Source organism: Tyto alba, unplaced genomic scaffold (assembly GCF_018691265.1).
Source record: "Tyto alba isolate M040663 unplaced genomic scaffold, T.alba_DEE_v4.0 Super-Scaffold_14, whole genome shotgun sequence".
In the NCBI taxonomy this organism is placed as follows: domain Eukaryota; kingdom Metazoa; phylum Chordata; class Aves; order Strigiformes; family Tytonidae; genus Tyto; species Tyto alba.
In genome coordinates, this window is record NW_024881276.1 from 59,003,491 (window position 1) to 59,029,332 (window position 25,842).

General features: G+C 45.0%; 1 protein-coding gene and 1 non-coding gene across 4 annotated transcripts; both read right to left on the bottom strand.

Moving 5' to 3' along the window:
* Positions 1-813: 813 nt before the first annotated feature.
* On the bottom strand, positions 814-25,816 carry NCAPD2 (non-SMC condensin I complex subunit D2). Of its 3 annotated transcripts, none has more exons than XM_042788279.1 (31): positions 25,596-25,816; positions 25,412-25,487; positions 25,231-25,289; positions 24,610-24,773; positions 23,993-24,129; positions 23,528-23,655; positions 23,320-23,443; positions 23,090-23,237; positions 22,344-22,541; positions 21,681-21,815; positions 21,042-21,120; positions 20,193-20,370; positions 19,807-19,928; positions 18,630-18,839; positions 16,570-16,744; positions 14,824-14,908; positions 14,538-14,671; positions 13,011-13,143; positions 11,367-11,451; positions 11,102-11,263; positions 10,645-10,859; positions 9,363-9,474; positions 8,944-9,067; positions 8,593-8,748; positions 8,196-8,373; positions 7,060-7,154; positions 4,275-4,355; positions 1,898-2,084; positions 1,541-1,667; positions 1,147-1,302; positions 814-949 (listed from the first exon to the last, which is right to left on the bottom strand). In XM_042788279.1, exons 1-31 carry the CDS (start codon positions 25,717-25,719, stop codon positions 867-869), a joined length of 4,170 nt encoding a protein of 1,389 aa, XP_042644213.1. In that variant the 5' UTR covers positions 25,720-25,816; the 3' UTR covers positions 814-866. The 3 variants fall into 3 exon arrangements, with proteins under 3 accessions (XP_042644213.1, XP_042644212.1, XP_042644211.1); XM_042788278.1 differs by having other exon boundaries at positions 20,193-20,367; positions 24,592-24,773; XM_042788277.1 differs by having other exon boundaries at positions 24,592-24,773.
* LOC116962321 lies at positions 24,848-25,170 on the bottom strand. The gene has a single exon (XR_004407521.1). It is a non-coding gene; the product is annotated as a small nucleolar RNA U85 (small nucleolar RNA).
* Positions 25,817-25,842: the final 26 nt, after the last annotated feature.

Sequence of the window (25,842 nt, forward strand, 5' to 3'; positions counted from 1 at the left end):
ACTCGAATTCACATTCAGGGCACTTCATGTTCGCATGTCAGTCTAAGGAGTGCCAGGACTGACTTGAACACTGACGTGCTATTCCTTGAAAGAAAGAGCTTAAGTGTCAGTCTTACTTGAAACGTAATTGGATTTGCAGCAAATACATTCCAAAAAGCACAGCAAGGTTACCAGTATACTTGGTAACTTGAGCAAAGCACTTCGCCAAAGATAATTCTAAAGTTTTTATGTTTGCTTTTAAAAGTTTTGGTTTTTTAAGTTGTATTTTGTTCCTACTCACTTTGCATATTCTCTGTTGAAGCACTCTTATCTACAGCCTAAGCTAGCCTTTCTCTCTCTCCCCTCGCCCCCAAGTCCCTCAAATCTTCTTTGAGATCTGTACAAGAAAAAGACGCAGGTAACTTCCCCTCAAAGCCCTGCTGGACTTTGCAGGGCAAGAGTTTCAAAAAAAGGGCCTAGAGCCAGCAAAATCACAGTGGTCCTGTGTTAAGAAAAGCTGAATGGTGTACTTACAGCCACATGCAAAATGGGAAGGGAATGCACATTTTGTACTGGGTGGTTAGTTTAGCTCTTAGAAAGAATTTCTTCCAAAGATGTTTTTTTTTTTTTTTTTTTTTAAATCAGAGCAGCTTGCTTTCATCTGCAAAGCCAGGGCAAAACCAGTGAAAGCAGCTGCTGTGTTCACCACTGTCTGTCTTTGTGGAGATACCAAAAGACAGGATGGGAATTGCTTTAGCGTGGTGCGTAACTTCCATTTTGTCCTCTTTTAAAGCACTGTCATATTATGGGGTAGTTCAGACGAGAGAAGACAACTGCTGTATAAAACAAGTTTTATTTTTAGTTAAACAAAGTGGCAGATGGTTCCCTCAGCGCAGCCGGCGGGCTGAAGATCTGGTGATGGGAGTTGTTTTGGTGGGGGTTTCCTCCTCTCTTAGTTCTGCCAGTAGCTCTAAAGAGAGTAAAACGTGTGAATAACCAGCACTCCGCTGCCTTGACCACAGAAATCTACAGGCCACCTAGGCAGCTCTCTGAAGCCCTATATGCCTTTTGCCCGTTACCAAAGGAACAACCCTGTTGGGCCAAATCTAGAGTCTTTCTCCACTTCTCTACTTTCACCTTTCGATCGTACCTATACGCATGCCTTACCATCCTCAGAGCTGTTTTCATCACTGGAGAAGGTGATAATTGCTTTTTTGGGTGGAGGGTGCTTTTGAGCACGCTTATGGTTTCGTAGGGTGCGAGGCTGGGATGTGACAAAATCTTCATCCCTGTTGGCTGTCCTCAGGGGCTGGTGGCGTAAACCTGCAAAAAAAAAAAAAAAAAAAAAAAAAGAACCAAACCGAAAAAAAAAAAAACCACCCAAAACCAAACAAAAACCACAAAAAAACCCCAACACAACACACACACACACACAAAAAAAAAAAAAAAAAAAAGAGAAAGGTAGCAGCCACTCTATCTGTAAGGGTGAGGAAAAGTCCCTAGGTGTCTCTGCTGGACTGTAGGATCAGGGGGAAGGCTGTAGTCTCAACAAGGAACATACTTCCTGTTGGCTTCCGCTTGGCTGGCTCTGGCATCAGAGTTCCACTGCCTTCCTGGCATGTCTCTGCTGAATCCAGCCCTCGGGTATGGGAGGCAGACAGCTTCTGCTCCAGCTCTTCAGCCAGTGTCTGATGGAGAAGTAACACAGTGAGGGGAAAAAAACAAAACAAACCAAAACAAAAAAAAAAACACAAGGGGAGAGAAGTATGACATCCATAGCAGAATTGCCATCAAGTTCTCTGATATTGTTGGGGGTGAGGAGTAGCCTGCTTAAGATGGAGAACTGCAGGGCTTTCCAATCACTGTGGGTAAAAAGTAATTGTTTTCCTGGTCTGGACACCTGTCCCCTCATCCTTACTTTAGTCTCAGGTTTGCTGCCTGCTCTGCGGAATCGAACCAGCATGGTTTGGATACAACTGTAGACAGCTGGGTCTTGGAGCTTGTCTGCAAAGCAGTCAAAGTTGTCTTGCAGCTTGCGAAGGCCCCGTTCTGAGAGGGGAAGCAGAGTAAGGCAGTAGGACAGATCCCGATACTGACGCTCAGTTCTGGGAAAGACAAAGATTGCCATTAGCCCTTCTGAAAAGGGACGTGTAAGGATGAGAATATGCTACCTAGAACTACAGTACATGAGAATAAAGTCTTTCCTGCAGGTGCTTCTCTGCCCTGCAGAACATGAGATTCCGGTTGTTTTTTTACAGGTCAGTTACAGAGGGCTGTGCCACACCATATACAACCACCGCTGTATTCCAAAGACACCGACTTAGTGTCTGTCAGAAAAACACGAAGGCTTCACTGTTAAAGAACACAGTCACTTGTTCAAAAAGTGTTTGAAGTTATTGCTGGCTATGAGGAAAAAAATACACTCGGTGAGGTGAGGACTTCTCCTGAAGGGCCTTTATTTCAACTGAATAATAAAAAAATACTGGCGGCTCGTTTTTACATGTTTTAGAGAGTCTCAAGCAGAAGATGTCCTCTTTCCTGGCCAGTTACATGAAGAAGGCCATTTTCATAAAGATCTGAAGTGAACAAATAACAACTGATGTATCAGAGGAGGACTATGTTCAAATTCTAGCAAGTTACTGAAAAAAAATCAAGGCAAAACCCCCCCAAACTAACATCCTTAATGTAGCTCACTGTGATGGAATGGGAGGAAAAAAAGCTAGGCCAAAGCCCCTGTTATTAACATATAAAGAAGCAGAAGACCAGAAGTCTGTCCTACATATACTCTCTCAGAATGCATTGTCCAACTGCAGGCAGATGGAGAACAAAGCTGCAGCATCCAGGTGTTTTCACATCTAAAGTCTGAACAATACCTGGCACATTGCTATGTTTAGAACTCCAGAAATGCTGAGGAGGCTGGTGGTGGCTGCAAAATATTTTCTGATAAACTCCTGTTTTAGCCTGAAGTGAGAGTCTTGCTTTATCATTACCGCTAGTGTGCGTCAAACTGATCATCTTTGTGGTACAGAAACATTAGGGCATTTTAGTAAGGGCTAGACATGGCTTATACACAGATTGTTCTTTACAGATACGGTGTGGAGAGCTCACCAGTGTTCCTGGGAAGCAATTTGAGAGAGGGGTCACTCCACTCCAGCTCACGAAACAAAATCCAAATATTTCTGGGGAACATGCAACTCCCTGAGGCAGCTGAGCAGGTCACATGCCCAGGCACTGTGCAGAAATGGCCAAGATAAGCAGACACAGCTTAAACCTCAAGGGCAAAGCCACAACAAGGGAGAAGGAAAACCACAGGAATGGAGGAAGGCAGGGTGCACGAAATCCAGTGGAAGGTGAAATGAAGATATCACTGATATGACAGAGGCAGATAAATTTCTACTGTCTTTCTTTGTGGGGGGGGGAAAAAAAAAAAAAAAAAAAAGCGTATGTCTGGGTTAGTAAAGTTACAGCTTGGGAAGCAGGGGGAGAGGAGCAACCAAAAAAAAAAAAAAGAAACAAAAAAGCAAAATGATATCCCAGATTCAGAGGCTAGGTCTGCACTATATACTCCGTAATCGGCACCGTGAGCGAGGCGTACACATCTTGTAGAGAGTGCAGAGCAAAGGCCTAAGTGTATAGCGGCACAAGCCCTTGAATAAGAAAGTGGAGTCCCAGTTAGTACTGAGTAGCCCATGCACACAGAACAAGGACAGGCCTGTATCAACACGATAGTTGAGACTGACCCAGGCAGGACTGCAGGGGAGATTCCCAACTTGGGTTGAACACACTGATTTCTTAGCCGAGATCACAGAAGGGTTTGGGTTGGAAGGGCTCTTAAAGATCATCTAGGTCCAACCCCCTGCCACGGGTGGGGACACCTTCTACTAGATCAGGTTGCTCCAAGTGCCCATGCAAGGGAATAATCTGTGGAAAAGTACCACAAAGGTGCATAAAACTCACATGTGGGATGCCTCCTTGCGTAACTGCAATGCAGACCTAAACTGCCACAAAACCTTTCCCTAAGAAAAGAGGGAAGGGAAAGGGTCCAATCGCAGTGTAATAAGACCAGAAGCCCTAATTAATACATATTTATTCATGTGTTTTTAGGAGGAAGATAGGGGGAAAAAAAGAGAAAAAGAAGTAATAAAAAGGCACCTAGTCCAGTTTATGTCAGCATTTGTCACCTTGCCATGTGAAGAATATGGGAACCTGTTACAATCACTGTATACAAGTTAGTTTATTCTAAGAATTCCCAAGAAGCAGACTTGCTTGTCAGGAAAACTGGGATTACAACCCACCTGGCAATCCGGAATCGCTGACACAGTTTCTCCACCAAGCCCTCTGTCTGTCTGTCTTTTGTAATATATGAGAAGAGCTGTCTGCAAAGGAAAAAAAATGGCAAAGTTGAGAGCCCAGAGAAGAAACCTCATTTCTGCCTGTACTGTGGGATGCCTGCAGCTATCCTATCCAGTGATCAGCTGGATGGTCCTTCAAAAGAAGACAAGAGGGCTCTGCATGCCTCAGACTTGGTTCAGGAGAAGCTATAAGCATATATATGTTTCAAATAGTAATCGCAGTCCCTGTTGGGGGACAGCTGCTGTGACATAACATATAATTAAAACTGCACCTGCTTCAGATGAAACCAAGAAATCCAGCTAAAGCAAAACCCATTGCAGGTCTGGAGTGAGAAATGCTTATGTCTGCGTGGGGTCTGAGGGAGGAGGGATACTGAAAAGGCTGCAGTTCTGACTTCTCATCCACTCCTTCCCGCCAGTTGCAAGAACATACAACACCTCCAGACCATTTCCTCACTTCACAAGTTGCGCTGGCAGACTAGGATGTGTGACAAGCAGACCTTGAGGGGAGTGGGGTGGCATGCAGTATTTTTTCCCCCCCCTTCAAAACCATTCTTGTGACTTTTTAATTAATTTGCTGAAGGGGTGTTGCTGTATTTTGGATCTGCATTCGTGCTAAAGCGGGAGCAAAGCCTGTCAGAACTTAAATGCTAACCCAATCCCATATTTTTCTTTCCTTCTTGAGGAAGAGACATGGACTTTAACTCAGTTAAGTACTTCTACAATTTGCATGATGTCCTCATAGAAATCACTGAATAACTTCTACTTATTAAGGAGGTCTTTCTGGCCTCCCTTTTTCTTGTACCGATATTTCTGTTAACCTAGGCTCAGTCAGGTTACCACTGGCCTTGATGTAACTGCTCTGAGCACATCCTTGTCCAGTCTTTGTTATGTCTACAGCCACCACATCAAGCTTCTTTTCTAAGATGTGGAACAGAGACTGTATCCTCATGAGTCCTCCCTTTGCATTTGTTCCAGCATCAGTTCATCTTTCTTTAACTTGAGCAGCCGGAACTACAGCAGCATTCCAGGCAAGGTCTCGCCAGCACTAGCAATGCTTCCTTATATGTAAACCAGAAATGACTGCTAAAAAAGCAAGCAGAATACGTCTCTAACTTTAGCCATAGCTAAATAGAAACAGAAATCAAACAATTTCTAAACATTCAACCTTACGCTGTTCTGCTAGTCTCCATCTCAGTCATTACTGTACCCCCCTCTCATTCCCAGTGAGTTAGTACTTTAACAGTGATGCTCCCCCCACTACCCTTATCTTTTTTACACCTCCCTATTCTCCAGTTTGGTAAGTATCCCTGGAACATAAGCTACTGCTTCCTTCCTAGCCTGGGCTTTTGTCCACCACAGTTTCTGAGTTAAACCTGATCCACAACGTAAGCATTTTGTATAGTGCTACGTGGGGAAATAGTTCAGTTTCAACCACTATTCCCTTTTTCCCCATTTAAAGGATAGGATGTGGTGTGCTAACTGACGATCGGGTCTTTAAAATTAATTAGCTTTAGACTAATTTGGTACCTGTCTACTTTGTTGAATCAATACTGCCTTTTCTCTTATTTGCCAGGCACTTCCAGGTCTTTCCCTGTATGTTGTTGGAAGTCAGAAAAGTCCATCCATTAGTGTCTTAATCACACTAATCACAGTTTTATGCACATGCTACACTTCTTATTCTCTAGGTCTGTGGTAACACCTCCAGTTTGAAATTTATTAAAAATTGTACTGAAAATTCCAAAATTATGTCCCATTCTTTTTAGACACGCCTCCTTACTTCTCTGTGATGGTTTGCTTCCACCTCAGACACTAACTTCCTCTTCTACCTGTGCTGTCAATAGCCACATGCTGTATTTCCCATTATTTCACGTTACCCTCCTTAGTGAAAGCTGAAGCAAAACATCCATCAACTTCTGCAGCCATAAATTACTTTCAGTCTCAATTTCAGCCTCACCAATAGACTTTTTCCATGCCTTGCAATTCCTACCTGTACAAAATTCCATCCCTCTTCCTAAATGCACTGGATTCTCATGGACAGAAAGACTACTTGAAAAATCACTGAAGATTTTATTGTTGTTCTCTTCAACAACAGCAATACTTTTGTTATGCCCAGCACTCCCCTCTGTAATCCACAGGGATTCAGGCAACTCAGAAAAACCCTCATGTGGTTAAGTTTCAGATATGAGAGGAAAATTTACCACTAAAGACACTGTGCTATGAGCAACACATACCCTCGGATTGAAATATACCAATATGTTGCTATACTGTGGAGTAAGATTTTCTTGAAAAAAAAGAAACTAAAACAACAACAACCCCCTAACCTGTTACTTTAGCTACAGCTTTACTAAAATTGCTTACAAAAATCCAGTAGGCCGCCAAAATGACAAAGGCAGCAGAGTCTTTAAAATCTGTGGTGCTCTCCTAATGTTGCATATCCATGTTCCCATACATAAAAGCTAACTGTTTTCCTTTTCTAGAGGGAAAGTAATTTTGAATGAGCTAGTGGAAACTCTTTGTAGAGTCCCTCCTCACCCCCAACTATGTGGCTTTAGAATGTATTCCCCTCAGCATGACGCCATTTCAGATACAGACTGAAAAATTCAGATCAAGGAGAACAACCAAAAAAGCATTTTGTATGTGTCACCGTAGTTTCTGTTCCCTGGATTTGCCACCCCCTTTGCATAAACAGTCCTGGTCAAGAGAGGCTTCTTTAATCCCAGAATACCTCATAATAGTGTGGAAGGATTCCTCCTCTATACTGCAGTTAGGATCTGAGAGATGACTGATTATGTCTGGAAGCAGGTTATAGATGGCATTTTCCTGTGCAGAATACAAGGTTCTGTGTGAGATACAGAATTATGAAGGACAGCTTGAGTCAATTCAAATAAGTTGCCCACTTAAAATTACCTCCTTTCTCCCCACCCCAGATCTACTGACTGAAAACATCAGCTTTTTGAAATGAGCTATGAACAGCCAGCCAAACCTATTCAGGACTTATTGGCTGAAGCTAAGGGGGGGGGAAAAACAACCAACCAACAAGCTAACAACAACTGCAACCCTTGGTTTGCAACAGCTCTGGTCTTTGGCAGATCTGGATGCAGTTTCTTTCCTTTCAAAACTTGCCACAACCCAACACAAAAGCTTCCTGATAAAGGAAGCTTACGCAGTTCAGCTCAAGGAACTCCCTCCCACCTTGCCTGAAAAGGCCCAATCCAGATTCCCCTTCCCTTTGGCTTTTACACAGTTCTGTCACAGACACTGCAGAGGTAGGAGGTCAGTGCAGTCAGGTGGATGGCTCTGCTTTTAACAGAGCGAGCCAAGATAGCCAAGCCCCACTATCATGGCAACTTCTCAGGCAGTAACTCAAATTCCAAAGGGCCCGCAGCACCCTTCCTGTTGAATGAACAGTGTACAGGGGCTCACACTGCTACTATTCTGCAGCTGCTTCAATTTTAGTATCTCAATGTCACAAAGGCAGCAAGAACTTTGAAAGGCTTCAGAGATGATGCACTGCCTGAGCCATAAGGTCAGGGAATTCTGTTGTAAGGCCTAAAGGTAAACTGCAGAAAACTGTCCCCAACCTTGTGCTAGGGGTAGATAAGAAAGCAAAGAGACAATGCACTCGTTTGGGGCTTACCTTCTGATGTGAATGGATGAGGCCAAATTCAGAAACATCAGGGTTGAAACAAAAGTCGTGTTGCAAAATTTCCTTTATCTACCCTCATTTAGGCAAGAAAAAGGGTCAGACAGCTGCTCTACACCACTGACACCTTCTCCAGGACTCAACTCTTCTGTCATTCACCCAGCCTCCACCAGCCCTTCCCCACTCTTGTGAACTAAGGCCCCTGAGCATCCACTTGCCTTGTTGGAGAGTTCACTAAAAAAGTTCCGAGCCACTCCCATGACTGTCTCCTCTGGGTCTATAAGCAGAGCTGCCATTTCGCTCACTTGGCCCTTCACCTTTATCATGTCATTGAGGATGAGGTGAGTCATCACCAGTCCAGCTGTTAGCCTTACGCTTGGGCAGGGGTCCCGCAACCTGACAAAAGCATACAGTTACCACAGAAAGCAGCTGAGTGAGTATCTCTAAGTTACTGATACCCATGGCAGCCTACTCCACAGCCCAGGTCTGTTGTCTCCCTGCGTCACCACCTTCAAATTTGGTTTCCTGGGTTATTCTCACCTTCTGGATGCCCAGTGTTACCCCTCCACAGAGCTTTCATCACCTGTCCTCTTTGAGCAATGAGCGTGGCGTTACCTGGCATAGAGATGTGATGCCCAAGGCTCCACCAGGTTGGGGAAACGGATGGCCAGATCGCCTGCTGCGATAATGAGGTTGGATCTCACAGCAGGCAGAGTGGACTTCTCCATCATAGAGAACAGCAGGCGCAAGTGGGAGTCACAGAATTCAGAGCTGATAAGGTAAGGGACAGAAAAGAAGGCATAGATACCAAAATCCCACCTCTCAGAGAATAGAGATTAAAAAAAAAAAAAAATCTATGAACACTCTTTTGTGTTTGTGCTCTCCACAGGAAAGGAGTTGCAACGTTTGCTTCTGCTTTAGTACCGGGAAGGCTGGCAAGAGAACACTGGCACAGCTAGGCATTACCTGATCATGCAGAATTTGCCAAGAGTCAGAGCTGCGGCAGCCGAGAGCGCTGGATCTCTGTAAAGCCCAGGGTTGTTGCAGATCTTGAGCAGCAGTGGAACAAAGGCAGAGAACAGGTGCTTGCCTAGAGAGTGGGGATAAAGACAACAAGTACGAGAGCACCAGTGCATCGCTCTAAGAACAAATACTCAATTTATCCCAGAACACCTGCAAACTACAGAAACCGGTTGACTCACTTTCACCATTGAAAAACCACCCCCAGAGGCAGAGCAAAGAAACAGACAACCTACACAGAGACTGACACCAGACAAAAAGTGACAGTATTTCCTTCTGAAGGGAACAGCCTTCCTCCTGGATCTGTTACCCACTGCACCTGTTCTTTCACAAGGGAAGTGCTCCTCGGTGGCAGCCACACTTACCATCTAGAAGTTCTGTCTCACAAATACTGTGAATGAGCTCAGCCTCTGTGTCATCCACTGAGGCTCCCACGAGGCCCAGATCCTCCTCCATAGTGGTCTCTTCTCCTGTGCTCTGTACAGAAAGGAAGAATGTAATAAAAGATGACAGGCAACAATAACCCCTTCCTTCATGAAGTACTCTTCTCTCAGGCAAGAGGTGCATGCATGTTACCAGAAGCATGACCGGAGTTGAGAACAGACTTACGGAGAGTTTTATAACCCACTTTCCCCTGAGAACTGAATGAGAAGGGTAGTCCAGGATTTGCCAGTCCACATGGCACAGATAAAACACTGAAAAGAAAGCTGAAACTACTGAAGCTACTAAACTGAGACAGGCACAGGACACATCCGGCATCAATGCCCAAGTTTGACACAACTTAAGGGACATGTAAATCCTAAAAAGCATGAAGTTCAGAGTGGCCTTTGAATTGCTGCTCTTGTGAGCAAGATTATGGGAAACCCTATAGCAAGGCAAAAGCAGCACAAGGGAAGAAAAGAGTCATGGGCATTGCATGGGGTCCACATCTGCATTCAACTGCTGCTTCTTGGAAAATCTCATAGTAATCTCCTCCTGTGTGGGAAGTGGTAGTGACACTGATAAGCAGGGTGGATGAGGAAATGAACAATCAATTTCTCTGGACGTAGCAGTCTATGCATCTAATAGAGACTGCATACCTAGGGACACACAACGCTTTATTCTTACCCAAGAAAGTCAGCCTCACTACACTCTGGAAAATGTTCTGAGGTACACCTAACCAAACAGAGCATTTCTATTATACAGAACCTATTAAGAAGGCTGCTACTAAACTTTCCTCATTACTACCCGAGAGAGGATAGGACCCCTCAAGCCCTTTGGAACAAGGTTCCTCAAGCCCTTTTCCAAAACTCAAGGCACAAATGGGTGTTCTTCACCACTAGCAGCAACTGCAAAAGATTACACTGGTAAGAAAGGAGGTGATGAGCGTAAATTAAGTGTTTGCCTGAAGCAGGAAGGTAAGCATGGCCAGGACATCACCCTTCATTCCCTCTCTTCTGTTCAAAACCCAAGACCAGTGTGAGAGTTTTATTGAACACTGTCATTTGAGGACCTCAGCTCTCCCTGTCAATTCTAACCAACACATGTCTATTTCTACTCCCAAAGCATGCATTACCCTAGACCTCACGCATCCTTAGGAGTGCATTCTGTGGCAGTAGCTGAGACACTAGAAGAGCTGCCCCTAGGAAAAAACCCCTCAGTTCTTACCCGGAGTCTCTGCTTCTTCATGCTGCTGTCAGAAGGCATCTTGGTCTTCTCCTCTCTGAGGATGCGGCGCCTGCGTAGCTCTGCAGTCACTGACACTTCCAAATACGCTACCTGCTGCATTGCCACCTGACCCACAAGGGACACCAGGTGCGTCAGCAGGAATGTGGGGAGACTGCTAGCATTCTCAGAGACTCTGCTGGGAGAAACTCCTGGATCTAATGGAGAAAAATTACGATTCAGTATTGATCTAGACCTCTTCCCCCATCAGTTACTGCCAAGTCTCACTGTATAACCCATCTCCACGCTCCACAGGCTCCTTCACAGCACTTGCACCCTTCCATGCCAACACCTCCACCAGCCCCCCAGCCCTGTTCTCCTCCTGTAGTTACTCTAGGCCACCCAATCGCAGCACTACAAACCATGGGTACAGATTTCCTTCACCAGCTTTTTTCCTCACCAGCTTTCTGCCCATCTGCCTCCTGCAGCTTCTCCAGAGCCTGCTGACTGCACACCTGCAGGATGTGAGCACATATCTCCTCTGCCCCTTCTGCTATCTGGTAGATGAGTGCTACCGCTGCCTCCATGAAGGGGATCCAATGCCCACTTGGCTGGGCAAAGCCTGATGAAGAGATGGAGCCATGTACCACGCGTACCAGCAACAACACAGGTTGTCTCACAGCCCAACCCCATCTCCTCCAAGCCCACCGCTGACTTTAGCTCACCTTTACTCACAGTCTCACTCAGGCGACCAAAGAGCATGTGGTTCTGTGGCAGTCGAAAAGGTGCATTGTTCTTCCCCTGTGAGGGCTGCAGAGAGAACAGATGAGTTACTTTTACCACCCCTAAGAAACACCCCTGTCCCTCCTGGGTGCACAATGCTAATCCAACCCCTGCTAGGCCCGCGGCGGGGACATGGAGTACTGCGCTGCAACTGAACATGCAGTAGGGACATTACTGTCACTTTTGAAGGCACAGCAGCAGGCAGCACTGGGTGGATTTAAAGTTTGGCCAAATGATGATCCCAGGCCAACCCAGCCAATTCCACTATTTCTCCTGAAACCAAAATAACTCTTTCAAAAATCTCAAAATGACTCTTCAAATCTGGTATTATTTACTCATTATCCACAATGCACCTCTCTAAAGATGCTCTAAACAGGGAAACTCTTAGAGCATCTTCAGTTATCAACAGTGTAAGTCAGCTAGATGCCCTTGCCTGGGGGTACTCCAGAACCATGAAGTTTTGTTCAAAAGCAAAATATCATCAGTAGAAATAACAGAGAATATCTCTGGATCCAATACCACCTCACACATAGGCTGTTGCATATATACTGTATTAGTCCCAGCACATTTTAGGTTGGGAGTAAAACAACCCAGAGAACTATTAAACCAAATATGACAATGCCTGAAATATCCCAGCACACCTGTGTCTGTCTGATCAATATATACTTGACCAGAACAAGCTACTTCTTTGGGATTTAGCAGCTTTCAGTAGCTGGAAACAGAATTTCTCAATTCACAATCCTACCCTCTGTACCGGATTTCTGGTTGAGTGGGAAAGAAGAGTTACTATAGTCATTCAAGTATCTACAGTTCAGTCCCTTTTCACATACAAACTTAACTGCAGAGTTAAGTCAATCTAAAATTGAATTACAGCTGTCTTCAGAACATCTAAGAATGTTGTGGTACCCGTTAATTTCTGAAGGTCCTGCAGTAACATCCCCAGTGCAAGGGACAAACACAGAATGACAGTGCTGTATGAAGGAGGGCTGCCTTCATGCTGGAACTTCTGAACCAAGGTGCCCTAAATGCTCAAGTCAAAAAGCAAAGGTTTTATTTATTTTTTTTTTTTTTAAGTTCATTGGGGGAAAAAAAAAAAAGTGTAAATTGTTCTCCAGACAAAGAAGCCATCAACCATCATGTTGTTGTAAGTACAACATGGACAGGTTTGAAAACTTCTCATGCTTTATATTCAGCTGTACAGCTGACGACTCCCAAATATCAATTAATAGGGAGGGCAAAAGAGTCACAACACCAGAAAACATCAGTAGAGGAAAGGGCTTTATGGTTGAGGAAACACGAATCAGTTGAGAACTGGGAGTCTGAGGAAGAGAATTGAAAGGAAAACAGATTTTCTTGTGCACTGAACTCTTTAGTAATTGAATTCAGCCTGTTGCCTAATGAAAATTCTTTTATTACATGTTCACTGATGTGTGCTAAGCTTTCCAGACAGTGCTGCTGAATGGTCTCAAACCTACTTAATTTCAAAATTGGTAAAAATTTATTCACTTCTCTCCCTTCTCAGTACAAACCATACACTTCCCCTTCTTTGTTTCTGGATGACCTCAAAAACAAACCAAAAGTCTTACCTTAGGGTTATAGGCAAGTTTGGAGATGGCATTGCATACTTCTTGAGCCAGGCGATAGTCTTCACATAGCTTCTCAGACAGCCCTACTGTCACCAAGACATCCAGGTTGCTACCTATGATCTCTGGCTTCCTTCTATGGAATGAAATGGATGGGGGTATTGCACGAGTCACTGGTGAAAGTTTACAGAAGAATGGATAACCAAGAGAAATACTCCTTGTGTTTTGCAGAAAGCAGTAGTTTGAGTAAGAGGGGAAAAAAAAAAAAAATTCCATCCAATGACTCAAGATACAGCTACAGGAGCAGTAAGCAATATTCCACAGACGCCAGTATAATCCACATGCCCCTAAGAGATGAGATTTCTCCAAAGTGAACAATGCTGAGCATGCTGTCTCTTTGTAAAGAAAGAAGATTCTTGACTCTTTCTTATCAGAAATGAGCAAAACTTAAAAGGGTAAGAGAAAGAAAAATGTTTCAAAATAGAAAGGAATCCAGCAGCTCAGGACTGGTGACACGTACCACCTTCTCCCCTACTCTGGGAAACAACACAACAACAAAAAACCCCCCAAACCTACACCAACCGCCCTCCTCTTTCTATCTCTTAAAGGTAGAACTGTATATTCCTCAGACCAGGTCTGATCTGAGGAATACAGAATTAACTGGGTGAAGAAGGCAAGAACAGAATCTAAAGTATTTAAAAAGATAATCTAACACGTTTATAATGGGGATCTATCGGACAAAAGCAAAATCACCTCCCTTAGCAGATTTGTGAAGAAGGCAATGTTGTTCCTATTTCACACCCCCCCACAGACCCAACACAGGGTCTCATGGAAAACCTTAGACACCTACAGTTTTCTTTAAGTCACATGATTTTAGGGAAGGATATTAATTTTGAGACTATGTCTACCATTCTGCCACAAGCACATGGGATGGGGTGGTAAAAATACCTTGTAAGGAATACCTAATACTCAAATTGTGGAACTGGCTGAAGCTCCAGAAGTGGCTCCAGCTCTCGGGCCAAGAATTTTAAGATCATCATCATGCAGGCCTATTTTTGACTGATGAAGGATTAAAGTAGGAAGAGCAAGAAATCAGCAGGTGAGCTAAATGCCAAAGGGTTTACTGAGCTGGGAAACTGAGGAAATGAAAATCTTATAGTGCAATTACAGTCTTTTTGCCCCCAGAAAGGGAAGGAGATTCATTTCCCTGAGTGCTAAAGGACATTTCTACTCAGCAGCTTCTCACTGTTCTTATCCAAACACAGACAAAGCTGCAGAGCTGTGGCATGGTAAAATCTGAGAAGGAATGGACATTCAGAACACAAAGTAATGTCGTCATACTCAGAGACTGTGCTGGTGGGACCCAGCACAACTGTATTTAATTTCAGGCTTCGTTACCCCATAATGTGGTTACTGTTTTTGAAGCTGCAGAAAAAATGGTCAGCTGATGCAGCAACCACAGTTCTTTGTTACAAATCAACTCCCTGTACATCCTCCCACTCACAGGATTAGACAAGCCCCTGGGCTCACCGTGCCATCATCCCCAGCAGCATCACAGCAGCACGCCGTTCTAGTGATGAGCACTGAGATTTTTCTGTAAATTGCTCCCAAAGCAGCTGGATCACAGCAGGCTTTATTTCATCTTTCTGCACAAACTCTGAAATCTGGAAAAGAAATGCAATAAAACAAGTAGGGAGAGGCAGAGGAGGATGGACCTCAAATCAAAAAAGGTATTAACTGCAATGACTACCATTTTAATAGAACAGACATCTAAGATCACAAATACAATCCAAGCCTAGGCAAGGCAAGTACTCACTATTTCTTCTAAGCACTGTATTGTTCCTAGCGATGCATCCACCATGATGAGAAAGAGAGAATGCACCAGGCCCTGGGCCCTGGCCCTTTGAAGGGGGAAAAAATAAAATAATTAAAGCAGCCATCAGAATTACTCCCTTATTCAGAGTTGAGGACATCTATTAGATAACAGAGCTTATCCCTGGGAACAGGGAAACTTCCCCCTCCACAAGCTGGAGTTCTCCAAGTCACCCAGCTCAAGTGCCAATGAGCATGACACGGACTCAGAAGTGCACAGCCTTGTGCACTGCTGCTCCTCCCAGTGCTCAGAGACCCAGCAAAAGGCACTCACCAGCCACTTCCCAGTTTGCTCTCAACCACAAGTCAAAGTAGCATTCCCTAGAGCATAAGAAACTGAAAATTTTTCTATGAATGAATAAGGCCAGAACTCAAACTGTATGAGAGTCATCTCCAGGCAACACTATCAAAAAGAAATCAGAAGCAGGGGGTGCTTTTTATTGCCCTAATGGTACAAATGAGGGTGAGGTATGGTGTGCCTCACCAGGGATCACACTTATCTGAGTGAATGTGTATCCAACAGGATTTACATGTGGGCAAGTAAAAAGAGCAAGTGCCACAGCAGAGAGGAGACACAGCTCCTCTCTAGTGTGGAAGAAGCAAGCATGCATGTGGTACCCAGCTCCCACCCCCAAATCCTCAAAAAGGATCAGCAACAAAGACCCCATTAACATCCTCTCATCTGCCATGTGTAGAGACTGATTACAAAAACATTTAAGATCGGTCTGAATTAAATACAAATAAAAATGTGTGTGAAAACACCCCAATGATAATAGTAAGAACTAACCTTATACTGTGTGAAGGATAAAGAAACAGTGTATATTGAAAACTCAAGGACACAACCAACAGTAAGAAAACCACAAAACACTAAGGAATGTGTTGTGTAGATCAGAAATAGAATGCCTACACTCAGATAAGGCCACAGCATGCATGACTTGTCAGCAAAAAACACCTGAGCTGTGGTAACAGAAAGATAGCTCCAACTTTAGACCACACTGTACACCGTTCCTCTTATCCCAACAGGATGAGTGACTACAGCCATAAGAAATGCAAAATGGGGGAAGAGACACCGGGCAACAGCTTTGCCCACAGAAGGTAAAGTATGCAAGATTCTTAGACATGGGATGACACCATAACAGCAGCTGACTCCCAAAGGGGTTGAAATAGCTGTCCAAAAAATCAGTTCATTGATGCCAATCAAGAATCCTGTTTATAAGAGGAAAATTCATAACTGACACCTCTTGTTTCCTATCACATAGGGACCCTACCGAGATCATTTGGGCACATGTACCTTGGTGCAGTGCTTTGTAAAAGAGTGAAGTTTATGAGAATGTTAAACGTGAGTGCCTGATAACATTTTAATTTAAAATAATACTCAGCTTTTCCTTCCATAACATCTCACATGGAGTTTTGCTGCATGAACTTCCTACACATGAACACTATGGCAAACCAAGAGCAGAAGCTCAGCAGTAGGTCCCACAGGAAGATTGGGATACTCAGACATATAACCTTATGTCTCAGCTCAGCATGAAGTATAGCAACTTTGATTTTTCTCCCTGTCCATACCCCATTGCTAACAGCTCCCTAGAAGAAATAGGAAGAGGGGTTTGGGGGAAGAGAGAGCAGAAAAAAAAAAAAAAAAAAAGAAAAAACAAAAAGAAAAAACTCTTCTGTTTAGGAAGAGCCATACCTTTCTGAATCCCCGCTGGGATTCAGATAAAGCTGCCTGTAGGCATTCAGCACAGCCTCCTTAATACCAGGGTCTTTGGACCATATGAGGGGGAGCATCTTGCGGACTCCAAGCAGTGCCTGGGGCATACCAAACTTCGAGACTGTCACAAAGAACTCAATGGCTTCCTGCACCACTGCAGAGAGAACAGTTGTGTTAGTGCAGTTCTTTCCTAATCCCCATTAGAGAGGCCATTCAAAAAAATTCATAGGCATACTGCTCTCACAGCAAGCCCTACAGGTACCTAAGCTCACTGCTACCATCTGCAAAGGGCTCAAGTCAGAATGGAATCACTAGTACAAAGATGTAATGTCCTGGAGAAAATGGACACAGGTGACCAATATTGCAGCTAAATCTAATGTGATACATTTAGAAGTATACAGAGACCATGTTTGAGAAAGAACCAAATTCTGTTCTGGGCAACCATAGCTTTGGACAAAAAAGAACTTGTGGTCACAGCAGACAAGAGCAGCTGAATGTAAGTCCCAGAGCAGTGCTGTAACCAGAGGAACTAAGCTATTTGATGTATAAATGGAATAAAAGGAATAATGTATTTGATTCCAGCTTGACTAATCCTGAAATATACTTCCCAGTCTTCTGTTCATAAGACAAGAAAAAACATTCAGTTGGAAAGCATTCACAAGAGGCCCACAGTAATGATTAGAGGGACTGTACATGAACAGTTCATAGAGTCTGACCTCTGGTTAACTGGGAGCTTACACCAGTATAAGCCCCAACTTGTAAATCTGAATAAAGATCCTGTATCAATCAAGATAGTATGCTTTCCCTGCCCTGACTCATGCCAGAAGATACATATTTGCAACAGAAAAAATAAATCTTTAAATTTTAAATCCTTAATTAAAATAAACCTAAGTCTGAGCACACACATCCCTTACTACCCCCCCTCACCCAGCAGCATACTGGCTCCAAATGGAGACAACATCTCAAAATGTATCAGCTGTGCAGACACTCAACTGGCCTTCTTTACACTACAGCACAGAACAGGGAGGTAGAAATTTAGTAAAAATCTGCACAGCCATAAAAAAAAAAATAAACCAACCCCCAGGTGTTTAAGTATCAGGTGAGGGGCACCCTCTCAGCCTTGAACTTCAAATGACCTGTAAAGACACTGAACTCGGGAGTTCATTTTTGTGTGTTCAAACAGCTAACGACATCCAAACCTTGCTGGGGAAGCCCACATACTCACCACGAGTAACATACAAGTTCTTAATATAGATGAAGCCTCAGAAGTGCTTTCATGAAGTACTGTGGTGCCCAGACCCATCTGCACCCCAGAACTAGGCAAGTGGATGTGCCAGGGAGGATGGGAGAGAAGGGAGCTGTGTCCCTCTATGCCCCAGGCCCCCTGGATGTGCTGATTCATGATAAGCACTTAAAAAAAAGTCTAACAGGTTACAGTAGTTCTAATATTAAATACGAATCGCTGAATTAACTCAAAGGCCTACTCATCACCACCTTTCACTACAGCACTGAAGAGGACCAGGCCATAGAACCTGTTGATCAGGATCACTTTTAGTGACAGAATAAAGTTTAAGGAAAAGTGATGTGGACAAGACAAGCTGCTCAGTTCCCCTCTTGTGTCTAGCATAACACCTGAAGCTTCATCAGGGCACTGAGCAGGTAACAGAACCCAGCTACACTTTGGGAGAGCCTTGGCTGAGATAATGAACATATATCCCCTCCACACAGGAGACAGAGGAACTTCCATAAATTAAGTAACTTTGGTCACCTAACTTTTAAAAACATTTTTAACCTTGATATTTAAAAATCAGATTCCTAAAAAGCCCATTCATGCCCTAACACAACCCCTTCATGACACCCAAGTGGTGCTTGCTTTTCCGATATCCTGGAAATGGCTGTGGCACCTGCTCAGTGAAGAGCAGCCACTCCAACCTTATCCCCTTCCCCTGGAGATCCACTCCCACATTTCCTCTCCAGAAAGGGGAAAAATCTAGAAACGCTGAACGGGATAGAAAGCGCCCCATGGCTATTTCACACACCTGAGACACTGTTTTCATACATCATCTTGCTAATCAGGCTCAAGGCTTCTGTGATTTTTGCTGCGAAGTTGTAAGCATCTTGCAGGTATTGCACCAACTTCTTCTGTTTGACCAGCTCTGTTTGAGACTGCTCTTCCCGTTCAACTTCTTCAGTATTAAGACTACTGTTGTCACACGGAGGATCCTCGCTGTTCTCACCTGGGCGTGAACCTGCACAGCACAAACACTTATTTGTAAGCAGTACTGAAAGTACAAGAGAAACAGACACGATCCAGTGCATTTTAACCCTTCTCTCCACCCTACAGTGACACCTTCCAAGAGCCAGGAGACAAAAATCCAAATTCTGCCATCAGACGTAGCTACAAAAATCTCAGCATATTGTAGAGTAAGTTCTAGCACTACAGTGTGATGCACCACAGAAATGTCAACTTAATAAAGGGGTGGAGAAAGGCATGGTCCGGTTGGGGTAAACTCCATTAAAATGCTGAAAGGGTTAATCTGAACTTGACAGCTCCCCAAAGATGGATGAGGCCCTAAAAGGGAATCAGGGCAGAGTAGGGAGATGGCAAGCACTACTACTCCCTTGCAAAGTTTCTGTGAGTGTGGAGAGATGATAAAGTTAGGAAGGCTTTTAGATGATAGACTTTTGATATAAATGAGCTCAGGGGGATTGATTAGGAAACCTTATTCTGAATCAACACCAAAGATAAAACATGTGGAGCCTTAAAAATATGCCCAGAGGCTTAAGCCCCAGATAAGCGAGACAATTCTTGAACCAGATACTTGGTGAAGGCTGCTAAGGGTAAACATTATGTGCCACCACCTGGTTCAGTAAGCAGAATTCCTAACAAATTCAGGCAGGACTGAAGGGTGTGAATGAATAACACTGGCTTCACTCCTCTCAGGAGATACCGTGTGAGTTAAAGCATCAGAAATGCATTTCTACTGGGAACATGGAACTATTCTGGCCAGAAATGAAATAACACGACTAATGTGATCTGGCCAAAATACCAGGTCACTGGACGAGCAAATGATCCAGACATGGCGCAGCTACAGGAGCTGTCAAGTATGCACAAAGCCCCACAGGTCAGAAGCAGGGACAGGCCATTCCAGAGCATTTTGGTCTAGCTCTGGCATCACCACTCACTTAGGGAAGAGAGTGATCTGAAGTAATTACCTGTGTAAACTTTCTTCAGAACATCCAGGATTGTTGCCTCCTCATTTTCATCCGTGGAGCCACTGAATGGCTCCTTCCCCTGGAAGTGACACAGGGCCTTCTGTGTAAGGCGGGCTGCACTCCTGGACAATGACATTGCCAAAGAGAAGAACATCAGCAACCCGTTAGGGCAGGGCACAAGGGAAACCATCTAACTTTGCCCTGAACACTTGGGAAAGCAGCTCCTGCCAGCATCTTATGCTGGGCATCTGTGTCAATCTCTTCCTACAGAGTAATGTTACTGGAAACCATCTCTCTACCCTGGAGAGGGTGCCTTTCTTGAACAGAGAACAAGAGATTGACACATCGCCTGGGATAAACACTCTCAAACTACAGAGCCTTCTCACCTGTAATTCAGCTTCCTCAGCAACCCAGTGATTTGCTCCAATGCACTCTCCACTGTTTCCTCAACTTCCAGCTCCTCCTCTTCCCCTTCCTGCAGTGGTTGAAAGAGCTGCTCTATGGCAGCCCTAACTTCTGGCAGCATTGCTTCCCACTCTTCCTCTAGAGTGACTGCTGGAGCTACTTAAAACAAAAAAAAAAACAAAACAAACAGAAAAAAAAAAAAAAAACGAACAAAAAAAACAAACCCAGAGGGAATGAAGAACACAGAGACCCAAATGACACCTAAATGAGGAGGTAAAACTAATCTGGAATTTAGGAATTCTACTATTTTTTTTCCTCCAGCAGGCAGGCACTATTCCCATAGCTGATCCCACCCAGACTGCAGTAAGAACAGACAATAACTCTCTGGCATAAAAAAAAGAAACCACTGAGGGAAAAAAAAACAACAGATAAGAGAGAACCATCACACAATATTTATTATTTTGTAGGGAGCTCCAGGTCCAAGGCTAATCAAGTTTAAATTATTATCTGGCTAAAATCATGGCTCAAGCAGTCCTTGAATGACTGAAAATGAAAATGTGGGAGGGTGTTCATAGTTATTTTTCAGTTCTTACCCTGAAAATAAGATATTTAGCTAAATGGACTGTTGATCTATATGTGGACATTGATATGGTCCTTTTATAACACTACTGTCTAAAAAATTGTTGAGTTTAATCCCAGTTATCTGGCCTCATAGTCTCACATGAGTAAGATCTGAGATAAAAGCTACCACAGCCTGGGAGCAAATTTAAGATGAGGAAGAATAAACCCTGGTGTACCCTGGGAAGGGGAAGAGGAAGAAGGGAAATTACCTGCTGTGGATCGGGCCCTCATTTCTTGCAGCTTCTGTACCTCTTTCTTCAGTGTTTCAGACAAGTCAGTACAGATTAGCTGAAGATGCCAGGAAGAGAAAAAGAAATGTGTTACTTACCCTCCTTTTGCTGAAATGCTAAAATTCTCCCTTCTCTTCCACTCGCTGCTTTAAATTGTCAATCCCCTCAGATCAGCCTGGTTTTGGAAACTGGAATAGGAGGCTCTGGCCATCATTCTAGAATGGGAACTGCTGTAAATTGCCAGTCTGAGGCTCAGAAGCTCAGGAGAAGCCAGAGCTAAACACAGAGCTGCAGCTCTGTGCAGCATGTTCTAAAAGACTAATTCTGATCCCACAGAAAGAAACCCCACAGCGGATTCAAATCAAACTGCTGCAGGTTTTTCCACAATCAAACACATCGCTCCTGGCCTTCAGCATACCTACCAATTACACCAAGTAAGGGAGAGCTGGGCAAAGGAAGATCTGAACCTGGGATAACCAGAAAGCTCCCAACTGCAGAGTCAAAGGCTAACGTCGCCCCTCCCACAAGACACAGAAAGGCTGTTGCCCTGCCTACAGCACACTGCAGTTATTCAGCCTGCAAACAGACATCTAGCATATCCATACTAGTCAGAATTACCTTGCAGGAGAAGGGATTGTTGGACAAAAACGCAGCCAGGAGCTGGATTGCATTTTTAACCACTATCACAGATTTGTCTTTGAGGCGTCCAACAGCCAGCGATACCACAGACTGAAACTGCATCAAAGGCAGGGCCTAGCACACAATGAGAGCATAGACAGAGTTACCAAGAAGGCCCATAGACTCAGGAAAAGTTATTTTACTGCAGACATACTAATGTACTAAAAGGCACAGATTACAGATTTATTAAAAAAGTCTAGGTCTGAAGGGACCTCTGGATATCTTCTGGCCCAACCTCTGTTGAAAACAAGGACTTCGATTAAGTTATCCAGGGCCCTGTTGAGACAAGTCTTAGTATATCTAGCAAGGGTGATGTTTTCCCATCCCAACATCCAAAAAGAGCTTGTGTACTGTGCTATCCTTTCTAGTCTGTCACAGACATTAAGAGCAGCACTTAATTTCTGTTCCCTAGATCCCTCACCCCTAGGATCTTTGCTCGTCTGGGAAAAAGGAACTGCAGACAACACAGTACACAGGGATAATACCTTTCTTTGTTAAACTTCAGTCTCTGAAAAGGAAGAGCAGGGTGACAGACATTCCCTTTGAAAGCACAACAGGGGAAAGGATGACTGAAGCAACGCCACTTCCCTAGCACAGACTTACCTTGCGCTGCACGATTCGAGTGAAAAGCTGCAGCGCACGGCTGCGCACAAAGCCATTGATGTCACAGACATGGACCTGCAGCATATTCAGGAACTGGTCCCGAGTACCACGGGCAGCTTCCTCCAGCTGGTCACCATTCAGCACCTGCATCAGCACTTCTGCCATAGCCACCAGAATGGCATTTCGCATCATATAACTCTGCAAAAAGAAGCATTGTTGAACCGGGAATGGACAAAAGACATGACTTGATATGCCAAGGGGAAGGATGGCCCAGAGTTTCGGCCTTCTAAGTCCCAGGCTCCAGCCTTAAGTGAATTTCTCCATTACGGACTTTGTATTAACCTTGAGTGAACATGGTTGTGCATGCAAGAAAGAGTAATTCAACCTTGCTATCCACCTAGGTCTGCAGAAGCCAAGAACTCACACAAGAAATACTTATGCCCTTAAGGGCAGTTTAAGAAAAGTTAACACAGTGACAAACTTATTAAATACTGAAGGAACAACAGCTGGGATCTCAAACCAGTAAGCAGTCTCCCTTTCTCTAATTTCTGAGTGACAACCAGACATTAGATGTCATGGTTTCTGTTTTCTTTCCATCTTTTAGGGTAAGGGCAGAAGTTATTCCAAAGGGCATATTTTGGCTACTTGGATCTCTGTGAAAGAGGTTCTGTTTTCAGACGGAAAAACTAGAGAGCAGCACCTCCACCACTTGACTTCTCTGGGCAGGTAATAACACAGACATGTACCTCCCCATCCAAGTGACACAGGATAATGCTTATGTGGGAGAGCACCAGAGCTGGAATCTGTTCAGCCAGTTCAGTTATAAAGGTAGCATAACCCTTGACTCCAGAAGTATCACGAGCCAGATCTTGCTGAGCTTTCTGTCCGATTTCCCTGCACAAGAATGATGAAACAAGGAATAGGATGCCTCAAGTTGCTAGGCATAGAAGAACAAGGCTTGGGGTATTTTTCTCACCTTAGCAATTCGCCCACCAGGCTTTTCAAACCATACTCTGTAGCCCAGAGGCTCACAGCTTGTGCAAAGACTGAGGCTACGTGTTCAAAGCACTGCAGCATCTGTGTGATCTTCACAGTGGCACCTTTCGCACATGAGAAAGAAGAAAGAGGTCAGGGAAAGTAACTGGGAATGGCTTCAGAAAGAAGGCAGAAGAGTAAGGACTCACTGAACATGTGATCATAGCGAATCAGAGCTGCAGCAAGCAGATGTGTCACAGTCTCCCGTGTGGCCCGGTACTTCTGAAGACTGATAGCTGGGTTCTCCAGGACACGGTAGCCGCTTCCTGTTATTAAGCTAAAGCCACGGAAGAGAGACAGTCAACCTCACTATCACAACTTGCAACAACATCATTCTAGCCCACTGCACTAGGCAAACATTTCTCTCAAACCAGAGATATCCTCCAGCATCCTTAAAAAAAATAAGCAACAAATGTCTGAATTTTAGAGGCCTACACGAGGAAAGGAAGTGGTCCCTAAAACCATCACTTATCTCAAGATGGTTTCCTCAGTTTCCAGTGATCTGCACTCTGCTGAGGGCTATAATACCACCTCACTGGCAGATTTAACATTTAACCCTCCCCTTCTAGAAAACCACTAACTCATCCCACCTCTACATACACTCCATCTCACACCTGACAAACTCTTCTTCCACCAAACCACCCCAGAGACGATGGAGATCCAGCTGCAGCAGCTGTGTGAGCAGCTGTAAGAGTGGCTCCCTCTCCTCTTCCCACAAGGATCCAGAGATCTTGGCACGGTTCTTCTTGTTCTAGAAAGGAGATTACACAATAAGATACATCAGCAGCTTAACAGAAGAAACACCATTGCCACCCTGCTTCCCTCAAAAAAAGAAAATGACTGTTATATTCTATGGCATTAAGAGACAAACAGCGAGATGTACAAGAAGTTTATATGCCCACATCAAATGACCGTTGCTGTCATCTTTGACCACAGAAATTAAGTCTTGAGAAAATAATGGCCAGACACAGGAGAGTGACCAGAGAAGCCTAGGCATCTGAGTCCCTGTTGAGGTTTAGAAGCATATTGTTCCTTTGGCTGTTTTCCACATACAGTTTCACAGAAATACCAGTACTCCACATCATGCGCTGCTCTTGCTGGCATCATGTTTAAATAAACCCAGCTATAACATCTGATAGACACCACAGTGTTCAGCAAGCTTACATGCTTTCTACTTTTATCATCTTGTTTTCCCCCCAGTCCCATCACCTACCTTCCCACCAGGACCCACCTCCAACAAAGCACCATTGCAGGTTTCCAGTTCAAAGGCAGACACCAGGCCAGTCAACAAGTAGCAGTTCATCTTGAGAGCGTTGAGGTGAGCAGTGCGGTCTGCATGGCTCAGCCCAGAGTTACCCAAGATGGCAGGAAGTTCATTGGAATAGTGGGACACCACTGAAGAGAGGCAGAAAGCCATGAGTACGCTTTGCTAGGGCCCCCATCCATTCTATCTTTTGGAGAATTAGAGCAGTCATCAGATTACCAAAGATGTGTGCTCACATCTCACCGGCTGTAAAATGGGCTGCCCCCTGCAATCCAAACCTTGGACACGCTATCCCATCCTATTCCCACAGCCCCACATCAGCTCACAGAAACACTCACTCAGAGCTGATGCATCCCAGAGATATATTTTCCAGGAATGCAGGGAGGGGGACTTTCTGTCGGCCTGCCCTTACAGCAAACACACACAGCTCAGTGTTGTCCACCAAGATTACAGACCCGTATTACTGGAATGGGCTGAGGGCGCAACCCAGCCGGTCAAGTCACATTAGCCTTTATATCATCATTGAGCTGCAAAAGGAGAGCAACCTCTCTTTTATGCCTGCTTCAGCTGGAAGCAGCGGATACCCACCGTGCATCATCAGCTCCAAGGCATCCTCCTTGACAGCAGTCCCCACAGCTCGGAAGTGGCTGCAGGGGAAGCAAGTACGTGAGGGAGGCGAGTAAACACCACCAGGGAGAGGCGTGAGCCTCTCCACAACCCTCCTCCACCCGCTGCGCTCCCGGCTCCGCGCCCGTCGCTCTGTACTCACTGGAGCAAACTGTAAAGGGAGTCGAAGTGCTGCAGCACTGCCAGCGCGCCCCGCGCCCGGAAGGCGGTCCGGAAGGCTGCGGGGAAACACGGAGAGGAGCGAGGGGACGCGGTCATGGCCGTGAGGCGGCGGCAGAGCCGGGCCGGGCCAGGAAGGAGGGGGTGGGGGGGGGGGGGGGCCTTACCCACGAGGGCGGGCGGCAGCTCGCGGGTGGACAGCACCTTCTCCACGACGTAGCCCCCGCGGCCGTCGTCCCGCAGCAGGTCGGCAAGGACGAGGGGCAGGTGGAACTCCCAGGCCGCCGCCATGGCCGCCGACTCGCCAGGCGGGCCCCGAGCGCTCAAACCAGCGCGCGCGGGCCCCGCTGGCCCCGCCCCCTCCCCCTCCGGCCTACCAGCGCCCAGGGACCGCTGCCGCGCGTCAGCTCGGCG

Coding starts and splice junctions, on each gene's coding strand:
- NCAPD2 (XM_042788277.1), bottom strand. CDS start 25,719: ATGGCGGCGGCCTGGGAGTTCCACCTGCCCCTCGTCCTTGCCGACCTG. Junction 4,356..7,059: donor TCCTTCCACACTATTATGAG/GTATTCTGGGAT, acceptor TTTCCTTTGCAG/ACAGCTCTTCTCATATATTA. Junction 2,085..4,274: donor CAGCGATTCCGGATTGCCAG/GTGGGTTGTAAT, acceptor TGTCTTTCCCAG/AACTGAGCGTCAGTATCGGG.